This window comes from Musca domestica, unplaced genomic scaffold (genome assembly GCF_030504385.1).
Source record: "Musca domestica strain aabys unplaced genomic scaffold, Musca_domestica.polishedcontigs.V.1.1 12, whole genome shotgun sequence".
Classification (NCBI taxonomy): Eukaryota; Metazoa; Arthropoda; class Insecta; order Diptera; family Muscidae; genus Musca; species Musca domestica.
In genome coordinates, this window is record NW_026712155.1 from 3,078,277 (window position 1) to 3,091,288 (window position 13,012).

Genomic DNA, 13,012 nt, shown 5'->3' on the forward strand with positions numbered 1-13,012 from the left:
CCGTTTAAAGGCCATAATTCGTGCCAAAGCTGACCAATTCGAACAAATCTAAACTTATTCTAAAATTTGATGCTATTTCCGACGTTTTTTCAATAAAATTTAATAAAAATGTAAAAATTATGGCGTTTGAATTTGTTGCACTTTTTTTATCACACCCTGTATATGGCCATAGGTTCTCTATTATCCAATTTGGAAAATCACAAAAACATGTTTCCTCGCCTTCTAGGAATAACAGTCGAATCATATTTTTCAGCTAATGCGGACCACCATTTATTGCTTTCTTTTGTTGTTTTCAAATAAAACATTATTTTCCTTTTAAACATGTATTTTTCCTGCGAAATAACCGTTTTCGAAATTCAATCTTTAAACTCCTGCTGATTTGTTATTCTTCGATATCTCAGAAATATTTGTTGCCAATAAAACTAATTAACCAAAATCTTTGGTAATTGAAGAAAAAACATCAAAGCCCATGTTCTATATTTAAGAAAAAAAAAACGTAATTGCCAATTACCTCAATAGACACTTAAATAGCAATTCAGCAAGCCACTTGCTTGCAGCGATTAAAAATTTGTTTTCTCACTTAAAAAACAATAAATTCCAGACTTTATTTTCTTTGTTTTTTTTTTTTAATTCTGCAGTCGGTGTAAAATGCCTTTAGCAAAAAAGTCTACCTGTCTGCCAACCAGAAAATAAATTTCTCAAAGTATTCCAAAAATGCTGTATTTCAAATCATCATTTCACGTTGAAATATTCTCATTTTATTTTCAAGTACTTGTCAGATGTGGCTGATATGTGTTTCAACGATGAACGCACGATAAGGTGACTTAATTGCATTTCGCTTCAAGGGAATCCAAAAAAATTAAAATTCAACAAGCTACATGAAGGTTGAGCACATTTGGCCATCAGAATGATGACTTCAAGTGAGAAAATATTAAATTTTTATTGCAAAAATGTTGAAGCATTTATTTATTTGTCCGCTGTCAATTTAGCGACTCTTGAGCTGGATCGATATGTGTACGATTACGATTTTTATAAGCATACTTAAGCGATGATAGTAATTTATTGTCTAAGCTGTATGCTATTAAATTAAAGCTATTATCTGATCTCATTATCGGAATCATAAAAGTGTCATTTAATGATGATGGATGATTTAAAATAAATATAATATATATGTTATAGCTTTATTTTATTCTTGCTTCGAAGAAAAATACCATGCGAAGACAGTTGGTAGGATGAAAAACTTGAACCTCTATGCCATAGAAGCTCTAAGAATAGAAACTTTATATGATTTTAAATTAAAAGAAGCTTCGTATAGAGTGTGAGTCGTAAGAAGCGGTCTCGCCATCAGCTCTAAACATATTTCTCAAATTTCCGTAAATATACTTAAAGTTTTCATTTTATAAGTTTATTTTGTAAATCTGCAAAAAAATATATTACCATATTCTCACTTTGGTACTATTATTCAAAAGTTTGTCAATTTTTTGGGGGTATCGGAAGAATTGGCAAAATTGCGAGAATAGTGTGGATTTTTGAATAAACAAGTAAAACGACATTAAGTTCGGCCGGGCCGAACTTCTAATATCCTCTACCATTGGGTAAAGAAAACATTTTTATGCAAATGCACATGGGTTAAATCGTGTTCCCTTTTACGCTACAAACTCCAGTAAGATCGGTAGGAGAATGTTTGGAGCCGTTATATGGGGTCCAGACTAAAACGGGAGCCTATACAGACAATTTTGGGGACGGTTATAGAACCCATCATGAAGTACATATACAAAATTTCACAAAAAAATTCTATCAGAAAATGTGGCTTAAATCGTTAAAATGCCGAATATCCGATGGAATCGTTATATGTGCGCTATAGGAAAAACGTGGACCTAGATATTCAATGTGCTGCCACCGAAGCTAGAACCCATAACGAACTACAATTAAAAATTTTTAGACAAATCCGTAGAAAAATGTTGATAAAATTATCAAAATATCGAATATTGGGAGGCACCCATCCATTTGTAGGGCACCAACCCATTACGAACTACAAATATTTTTTTGGACAAATCCGTTAAAAAATGTGGCACAAATCATCAAAATACCGAATATGGTGAGGTACCATTATATGGGGGCTATCCCAAAACGTGGACTGATATATCTCATTTTAATACCAACAATCCTTGACGCAATGCAAACTACTGTGCCTGTAAAGCTCTACGTCAAATAATGTGAGCTGTATCGGAATTTTCACAGACAGACAGGTAGACAGACATCGTTAAATCGATTTCGAATTTTATGCTGAATATGAATATATATATACTTTATGGGGTCTATGATGAATATTTAGAGGTATTACAAACGGAGTGACAAATTTAATATACCCTCCTTTCCAAGGTGGAGGTTATAAAAATAAATAGTTAAAACGAATTTGAGAAATGATTATTCAAAATGTTGATCTCTTATATAGGAAATTCCGAAGGAGGAGATGGACCAATATTATAGTATTGGCATTTGACCCATAAATATTGCACTTGTATGGTTTGAGCTATTCGACTACTTCCTCCACTTTACTTCCACTTTTCGGTATGTAGTACTAATAAAAATATTAAGAATAAGAAACAAAAAGGATAAACTTTTCTCTTTATTATTATTTTTGAGAATTCTGACCTTTTGTGAAGAAGGCGCCAGAAGGAGAGGAACGACATTGCCCATGTCCGAATTGGATCAAAGTTTAATAATAATATTACGATGTAACAAGGTTGGACAAAATCATATATTCCCTTCAAGAGTTATCGTAGGCACCGCCCCTAAATCGGTTACAAATGTCCAGAATCGGATTTGGTCCAAAAAGACCATGGGTCTAAAACCGTTATTTCATTGAAGCAAATACCCCCTGTAGCCATACGGATGGGTGTATAATGAGAAATGTGTTCCAGATGATGATACCCAGGGGACTGGACCTATAGAGATCATCTTCATGTCTGAACAAATCTAGACATTTTGGTTCTACCTTTTCTTTAAATGGGTCAACTTTTTGTTAGAAACCCTAGAAAGCAGAAAAAGTAAGGCCCATTTGTCAATATCTCCCAAAAGGATTTCATCGAGTTTCCGTTGTTACAGATTAATCAGAGGAGATCAATTTATGACATATTTTAGAGATCAATATTGAAGGGAAGTATCAGGCGAAGTAGCATATATTAATATTTGGTTGCAATTAATATTTCGTTGTTCGACTACAGATTATATGGGTCTCATAAATCATTACAATTTTGAAAGGTTTCATTTTCGTATAACCGCTGTAATGCTACCTACTGAAATACTGTATTTTGTTGATTTTAGCCAAGAATTGTCATGAAATTGTGTGTTAAATAGAACCTGGCGATATTCAGTATTTTTATGTTTTAAAATAAAGGCTTCGTTAAAAATATTAAATTCTTACATTTTACATTAAAAAAAATTTACATCCATCAAAAAATGTTGCTATGACCTTCAGGATACCATATTTAGGTTGTTTCTATTATATTTATAAGGGGTATTCTCCCATTACTACCTATTGAATAATATTTGGACTCACTACGATTTCAACATATGAAATTACACCCACATCGATATTTGGAGATTCTTTGTCTCCTTTCAAAGGGAAATAACTTATTATTAAGTACCCTGCTTTTACAACTTCTCATAAGTCGGTCATTCACAAATCTCTATTCCTTCTTGAGATCCTCGAAGACAATTCTTAAATTCCATACAAATTAAACAATACTATTTTCCCAGACAACAACAACAACGATTTCCAACTCAATTGCTACATCCTTCAACACAACAATAATATTTCTTACTTCTTTCCTAATCACCCTAAGTAAGTGGCAATAATTTGCACCAACTTAGTTCAAGTGCTGTGTTAATTTATGCCAGCAGAAGATAATCATAGCTTGTATGAAGATGTCATCGCCATAATAATAGTCATGCAAATGTTCATTTAATTGCAGTGTTCATTGCAAAGCTTAAATTTATGAAATATTTAATTTTCACTTCCACCCGACTGGCTATGGAATAATTCTACCCACAATTATGCATAGTTTAGTGATGGTGTTATTCTGCATCACTCTCTCTCGCTCTTTCCTTCCCATTCTCTTTTAGCTAACGAAATTCGTTCACTTTCACAGTAGCTGGTTGTTGGCGAGCAACAGTGCAATGCTAGTATATGGCTGCTACTTTTACAAAACACTTGCATTTTCATTAAATGCATAATTATCAACCTCCCGCTACTTTTCGCCCCTCCCCCCCTCTCTCTCTCTCTCCCATACCATTCACTTGCACACTTTTGTCAACACATAGACACCTCCCTCATGCTTACTGCTTTTAGTTCATAAAATATTATGGCATAACGGGAGCTTAGTTTCTGCTGTTGTGTTGTTGCGATAATAATAACAATTTATGTTGTATGTTTGAACACTCACGCACACACATTCGCACATTTGCGCGCACACACACACACACACTGACACACAACGGGCCACTTGTGCATTTATGCTTTGCAATGTAATTAAAATTTAAAAACGTCATTGCAATCCTTTTCAACTCAAATTACTATAATTTTGCAGCAGTAAATGAAAAGTTGTAATGTATAATTTAGAAGCTGCAGATCCTCTTCTTCTAGGAATGTTTGTTTTTGTTTTTACTGCAGCTGCAGCTGTTTATGATGCCTCAACTTATAGCAGCAGAAGGAACTGCAACTGGCATCAAAAATATAGCTGCCGGTGCCCTATAGAAATATAATTGCCACAAATCCTTTTGTCTCGGAAAATAATGATAAATTATTTGTTATACAAACACATGTTGTCTTACAAACACACGCAGACACACACACATACAACGGCACCATGCACACCCACTTATACACCTATAACGAGAAGGTGGTATAAATGATCTTAAATTGTTATGACACGTACAATGGTGACCCAGTAACGCCCATCTCAAGTATGTGTCTGTTGTTAAGTTCGTGAACGTAAAGGGATATTATTTTTTTTTTTAGCTCGGAAATAGAAGGAAGAACAGTAAATCGGGTAGACTATTAAAAATGCTACTTCTTTAAGACATAAATTTCGATTTAAAACCGAAATCAATATCTTCACAAAAGAGAACAACTGAAAAGGAAAATAATTTTCCAAAAATTGTAATTTCTTATTTTTTGCAACATTAAGCCGACTATTCATATCTTTGCAACAAATATGTTTTTTGGGCGCCCATTCCCTGAACAAATTTGTCAAATTGCCACTTATCCACCCCAATATTTATGGAATATGATATATTGAACGATAAATCCAAATGTAGGCGTTCAAATAGAATTCTGACACGCACACACACACCCACCCATACCCCGTCGCCATTTTGTCGTACAGCAATTTGCTTATGTGCAAAACGAACTTACTTCTTGAGTGTGGCCGCCAATGCCAGATCCGGTCGAACATCAAAGCGGCTTTGCATATAGAAACGCAATAAATTATCGCGTTCATTTTCACGTAATCCTTCATCCAGAGCCACAGCACCTAGTGTATGATACGACTCCGACTCGGTTATGCCAAATAATAAATCATAGCTGAAAAGAGGAAGAATGAGAGAAGAATGAGTAAAATGTAGAAAAATGCGTGAAAATTAAACAAGCTAAACAAGTTTATGTGGAGCATAAATGTTAAAGTCATGTGACCTTTGCATGGTCTTGTACTGGCTGGTAAATAGAAATAAATGACTTGTGATATTTCTCAGCTACGCACAATGGTATTTATATTCAAATGGGTTGTAAGGTTAGAAGGAACATGCAATAGAAAAGTGGGATATCTGATCAAATTTTTGTCAGCTGTAATTTTTGTAAAAGTTGGATTGGACTAAAAATTATGCAACACCTCGAAATATTGGTTTCCGACATAGAAAACTAAATATTAATTTTCCTATCACGCCAAGCTGAGTCGATCTAGCTATGAATGTCCGTCCGTCCGTCTGTCCATGTTACTTTGTAATCACTCTACAGGTCGCAATTATGGCCCGATCATCACGAAATTTAGCATGGAAGTGGGGCTAGGGAAAGAATAGAAGTTTTTTTTTTGTTTTCAAAGATGTCCGCAATATATTTAGGGGTTGAAATAGACCAAAAACAGAAAAATTTCCTGATCTTGCAATGGCTCTACAGGTCACAATAAAAAAAAAACAATTGACACGGGATTTTGCATGAAGTCAGGGTTTAGGACAGCGCAGAATTGCAGCATTTTGGACTACCCTTGAATACCCTTAACGGGTAAAATGGACCACAACTTTTGGGAATAGCGTGCAAATGTAAGGAATTTTCCTTTCCCGGATAAAAAAATCAAAGGTAATATTTGTACAGGACAGTACGACATTCACCGGAAAATTTTCAAATTTGGTATTTGAAGTTCGTAATAGATACTACAGCTTATGACAGAAAATTGTCTTGGCAGGTCCACGTCTTCGTATAGCCCCCATATAACAGTATCTGCTAATATTCGGTATTTTGATGATTTTAGCGACATTATTCATCGCATCTCTTTAAAATTTGGTATTTGAAGTTCGTAATGGATACTACAGCCTATGACAGAAAATTGCCTGTGTAGGTACACTTTTTGGTAATGGCTTAGAACAAGAGTTACCTCGTCGTATAGACCATAAATGGGTCCACCAAATGGTGAAGTGTATTCAAAGTTCGGTCCGGCTTAGCTCAGAGCTTTTTTACTTGTTTTTTAATATAATTGTGATAAAGCATTCTTTTATAAGTGCTCTTGAAGCTCAAATTTACTCAGAAACAAAGATAGAAGTGTTAACAGAAGCCATCAAAAATCGAATTATTAAAAATGTTGACTTTTAGCCATATGCCTATTACCCTATAAAATTTGATACGGCCAAAACGTAACTTATCGAAATAACGATTTTAGACCAGGACACTCGTCTGGTTGGTGCGCACGAAAACTCTCGAAGGGAGTATCCGATTTAATCCGAACTTGGTACATCGTAAAATTACTGTCCATCTCTGAATTCAATTCAGAGAAGGCCAATATCGGTCCACTTATTCTGGTACCTTCCACACAATAATTAGAGTTTTTTATAGAAAATAATTTACCTCTTAGATCATCTAATTTTGTTCAAACGTTTAAAATCCCAATAATTGTATTAGTGATAGGTTAGGTAAAAAAATGAGCAATACTGGCCCACTCCATCAAGTAATGGGCGAGGTACTTGGGTCAAATTTTTGAATAATAAAAAATCTTTAAAAAATTGAATTCTTATGAATATATATCGTACCAATCTTTCTCATACCTCCCACACAACGGATACAAAATTTAGAATAATTATTGCCATCATTAAATGCGACACAAGCATCCGATTCATTCTGAGCTTTACACATTTCAATAACCCAGCTGACACAAGATTTAGTATAAATATGGAAAGTATCGGACCACTCGATCTGATACCTCCCCCATAGAGGGTCAACAAATTGGCTACTATAACATTCGAAACAAGACAACGACTCTCTTTAAACTAATGGTTGACAAAACTTGAGATCTGAATTGAATATGGAATTTTTTGATCCTCTCCTCAAAGTCAAGTGTCATAAAATAAAAAATAAATATTCCATGAATATTCTAGCTTCGCCCAATTCAATACCTTCATCTGCATTAGTTCTAGTGTAAATATGGAACTTATCGGTCTATTATTTCTGGTACTTCCACGACAATATGTAAAATAATAATATTTCTATAAGCCATAGATATGAAATATATATCGGTTCACTCTTCTGCCAATTCATCCCACAAAACGGGATATAAATAATTAAGAACATCTCATTATTTGTATGAGCTTTGCTATTATCTGTTTTATTATATAGGTCCACTCTTTCTCCTACCTCTTCCACAAATGTTCAACACTTTCCAAAAAAAAACCACTATCTCAAATTAAGGGAAGTATTTGGTCGATGTAGTCCAAGCTTTGCACGTCACAATAATTATGTCAGACTTGGGTCGTATGCAAAATGACCCACTCCTTCGGTATCGTCCCAATAAAGAGTAAACATTTTGAATAATCAAGTCAAAAAATAGATCGAAGTTCTCGATCCTATAAATGTTCTACTTCTAATTTTATGAACATTTTTGGAAAATAAATTGCCATTAGTTACTCCAACTCCATACGTTTTCCATCTCCCCCAGATTTGGTGTGACCCATTTCTATGTTCGCTCTAATGAAATGTGCTTGTATGTAAATGAAGGAACATGTCCTCCATCCATTAATGTGCTAAATGTTAGTTATGTGCCACTCGCTCACTCACTCACTCACTCACTCACCCACATCCAGACGAAATGTTAAATTTCTACAACTTTGACTCTGACTCTTCAAATGCCATGGCAACGGCGGAAACATCAAAGGAAATGCAATAAAAACCTTTGTTCAGACGTGATGTCGCGCTTTACATTTGACATATCTGATGTTTTGGCTTTGTTGAAATGGAATCGAAATTTGCCTTTGTTTGTGTGTGTGTGTGTGTTTGCGTAAATGTACTTTTCTATGGAAAATATGTTTCAACTCCACTCACAGGGCCAACGTAAATTGGTTGGCCTGAAGTGATGAAATTAAGAGGAAAATGTTGATTTAATTTATAGAAAATATATTCACACAAGGTGAACATCATTAGATATCCTTGGGTGGAAATAACTGAAGCAATCCTTGAGCTTTTAACCCCTGAACTGTGGGGCCATTTAGTCAATACGTCATGGTACATGAAACCTTTTGCTGTTAATTACATTATTTTTACTAGCTTTTAGTCTAAGATGTGTTAACAATTACAGCCCACCCCCAACATCATCTTTAAATAAATTAGCAAAATCTTTGTACCATAAAATCATGACTTCATTAAATTGGTTGTCGGACAATGAAATCTCATAACAATTCTTTCTTTTTTCAATCCTTGCATTTAAGTCAGTGAGTTTTTAGCATTTCACTTCCTCTCGTTAGAGATTTCATTGGATTTTCTTACTTTTTTCGCCTTTTGCACTCCTTCGTTCGTTCATCACTCATTGCGTTTTATTGAGAATTTTGCCTTTAAAATAAATAGAAGATAGTTTCGGAATCGTCATTTCCGTTTTAATTAGAACTTTCTTTGCTCGCAAGGACGTTCGTGCATCTCAAGGCAGCAGGATTTTTAACGTTTGCTCTCATATTGCTAATGGCCAGTGTAAATGACAGGTTTGGTGGATAATTGAAAAATTCTTTAAATTTCTTGCAGTTGCTTTTCGATGGCAGCGAATCAAAGGAAATATAGGAAATTGTAGAAGATTTAAGAGTGAAGGTCATTGCGTGTCACTCATGACAACACATGGATGGCCAATTTCGTCATGGTTTTATGATTGCAAGGATAATTGCTGTGGAGTTTTAAGAATGGTGGTACGTGGGTGTAATTTTTTAATGGAGAATAACAAGCAGAAGGTGCTGTGTAAATTCCCAGGAATCCTTTTGAATAATAATGACACAAATCTACTTGACATCTTGTCACTTAGTTTACTATGTGTTTCCATGACACACACACAATTATTGAGAAATCTATTGAAGCGCTAAAAGATAGATGTTTTCCTGGTATGTCTGAAGTGTTTCAAGCGTTGTGGGTCAGGATTATAAACGAATGTGTGGGTTTGTGTCATAGTGTAATGTTTGCATTTCTATCACACTTGAAATGATATCTTGGAACGACATTAGGACTAACATATGACAGTTGAAAATTATGATAATTCAAACTGTTGGTCCTTTATTGGGGAGGTTTCGAAGGAGTGGTGGTCCTATATTTTCCATTTCATAAGCCTGAAATAAACATTACAACGTGCCAACGTTCACATTCTTTGAGATCGTTGATAATATTTGGACAATTTTGAAATATGCATAAGGTGCCAGATATAATGCACCGAAGTATTCCACTTCATCTAATGCTGCTATAATTATAAATATGTCCAAAATTTAAAGAAAATCGAACATTTATTTCCAATTTTACGGGAACAAATGATAATTAAAATGTTGAACTTTTGTGGAAAAGGTACCAAAATGAAGGTGACATCTTCAGATCTTGCGTTAGTTAAAATACTGGGATGTGAGAAATTTGAAGAAAATCGGAATTTAACCGCTTAAAAGCCCTTTTTTGGGGGAGGTACCAGGAGTACGGAACCGATATATCCCATCTTCATAGCAGATTTTGTGTTAATTTAAATATTGGAATGTATGAAGTTTAGAATGAATGAGATACTTTTTAGGAGAGACTTTTTTCGAAATTTTGACCCGTTGCGTGGGAGGTATCAGAAGGATTGGCCGATATACCCCATATTCAAATCAGATATTTTGTTAATATTCTTCTTATTTTACATTTTATGAGAGTTATAATTATTAAAAATGTTAACCCCTTGTGAGGTAGTTACTTGATGGAGTAGGCCTATATTGTCCATTATACCTGATCTAGCACTGATACGAATATTACGATTGGCATAGTATAAACAAAATTATATGATCCTTTCTTGTTGTATGAGGCGAATTATTTTCTATTAAAATTTTTATCTTATGTGGGGAGGTTCCCGAAATAGTGGGCCTATATAGCCTGTCTCCGAACTCGATCTAAGTTTGATGATAATGTTACGATTTACAAAATTTGGATAAATTCCTTCGAAAAACGAAAAATCCCTTTCCAAAATCGACTTCAAATGTCCGGAAACGGATTTGGTCCAAAGAGACCTGGGGTACAATACCGTTTTTTCGATGAGGCATATTCTGGCCGTATCAAATTATATATACCCTCTTAAGCCATATGGCTGGGGGTATAAATAAAATAGCCGGTATCATTGTCCTATATTTACGCCCTCCGCAATTTTGTGTTCTAATTTACCCACTAAATTTTATTCGATCAGTCAAAGACACTTGGTGATGAGATCCTTGTGAAAAATTTATTTAAATAAAATCGTGATTTTCTTATAGAGAAGGATATCTTTATACATATTTTTTAAAAATATGTGAATTTTGGTCAAAAATCTTCTGATATATAGTTAAAAACCAACGATTCTTAGTTAGGAAGTCTTTTAAAGAAATTCTTTGAAAATCTAAGTGAAACTTTGATGGGTGAAAATTAAACCAAAGTAGAATTTTCAAAACGAGATTTACTATTTTATAAACTTGAAGCTTTATGTGTTCACTTCTCAATTCTAAAAAATTATTAAAAAATTAAAAAAAAAATGGAGTAGACGTTTAGATCAACAAACATAGTCCCTTATTTTTATATACCACTCAGGAATTTTCGAAATTTTGGTTTTTAACCAAACTCATATTTTTCTTGTCCTTACACATAACTTGAGTACTACCGCAAATGCCACTTACCTCCATTTCTCAATCGGCATTATTCGATTGTAGCACAAGCTCTTATTTTAATGGACTTCTTTCTGTCCTCTAATTCCCCTTTACAATACATTTAATTAAATCACCTGTCTCTATGTCTGTCTGACTGTTTTGGTCTTATCAGACACCTTAATACCCCCGAACAATTGTTGTAAGCTATTCGAACGATAATTGTTGATTTTTATTTCCAATAACGACTACAATACCCATAACTTTCGACTTAAGCTAATTCTTGGAGTTTTAAAGACCCAAAACTGTGTCTTTTGTCGTTTGTTTTTCGAAAAATAAAAAAATAAATTACCCAAAAAATGTTGCAGTGGATTTTGTGATATTTGTTCCCTTTTTTACAACAGAACATAAATTTAAAGGCATTAAAGTAATGGCAAAAGCTTTGCCAAAGCGAAGCAAAAGTAACAATGACAATAACGCCAACAACAAAAACTAACCACAGACAGTACAAACAAAAATGTTCGCAAAAAACAAAAAAAAACAAGTAAGCAAAGGCTACAGTCGAGCGGGGCCGACAGTTGAATACCCTACAACACTATAATAAACCATACAGTTTATATAGGCGAAATACTCGACAGAATTCCACAAGATATTGCGACAAATAATAAAAGAAAACCATCAGGTTTCGTTCTCTAATTTTCGAAAAATAACAACTTAAACTAATTTACTCATTTCCAATTTATTGGTAGATGTTGCACGTAAATGGTCTTCCTAGATCTGGAACCAATATTTCCCAAAGACCTATAACCTCTCAGAAGTGGCAAAAGATTAACATTTATTATTGGCTTCTGACTGAAACGCATCTGTATGAGATACAGACATTTGACTATATTCTTCAACGAAATCAACATTAACGAAATAGTCGGAAGTGCGTCTTTCCTGTATTTGTGAATTCTCCAAAAAGTCACTGGAATGGACATTTTCGTATTTTGTCTACAAAAGTTGGCAAACTCCTTCACACATTGAATATTTTTGGATGGCCATCCAAAACTGCTTGGCTTTTGCAATGTGCGGTAACCCCCATTCAAATGTGCGTGAGGATCGGCGATAATTACGACCTGCTGACAATTTTGCAGTTTTTTGGGTCCATTTCAACCCCTAAATATATGGCGATCATCTCCAAAAAGAGTAGACTTCTATTCTGACCCTCATCTTACCCCATGCAAAATTTCGTAAGGATCGGGCCATAAATAAGATCTGTATATAATATCCTGATATCCTAACTACTTAGTTTTGTTAGCTGTAGAAATATTACCAAATGTTTAATTCAAAATGAAAATATGCCAAAAATATGACAAAATTGAAAAAATATGAGAAAATTTTACAAAATCAATATTTTCATCTTTAGAGAGATATTTTTATGCGATTTTTTTAGACATTTTTTCTTTCCTGCCAAGAGGCCATTCTGAATTAATGAGAACTGTCGAAATCAGTTCAGCCGTTCTCGACATATAAGAGATCTTTCAAGCATATCTCCTTTGATAGACATATATATCGCACATATTTTGCTATATATCCGATTTGTTGGATGTTAACATCAATGTAAAGGTCAGAAGTAACCTTGTGATGGCTTTGTGACTTCGCCGGGATT

At 34.3% G+C, this 13,012-nt stretch overlaps 1 protein-coding gene across 1 annotated transcript in view; it reads right to left on the reverse strand.

Annotated features, from left to right (window-relative positions):
• LOC101895461 (uncharacterized) overlaps positions 1–13,012 on the reverse strand; it is a 122,775-nt gene that overhangs the window by 49,677 nt on the left and 60,086 nt on the right. The window contains exon 7 of the mRNA XM_011296967.3: positions 5,420–5,587. Within this exon, the coding sequence (XP_011295269.2) occupies positions 5,420–5,587 (168 nt within the window). The remainder of the gene's footprint in view (positions 1–5,419; positions 5,588–13,012) is intronic.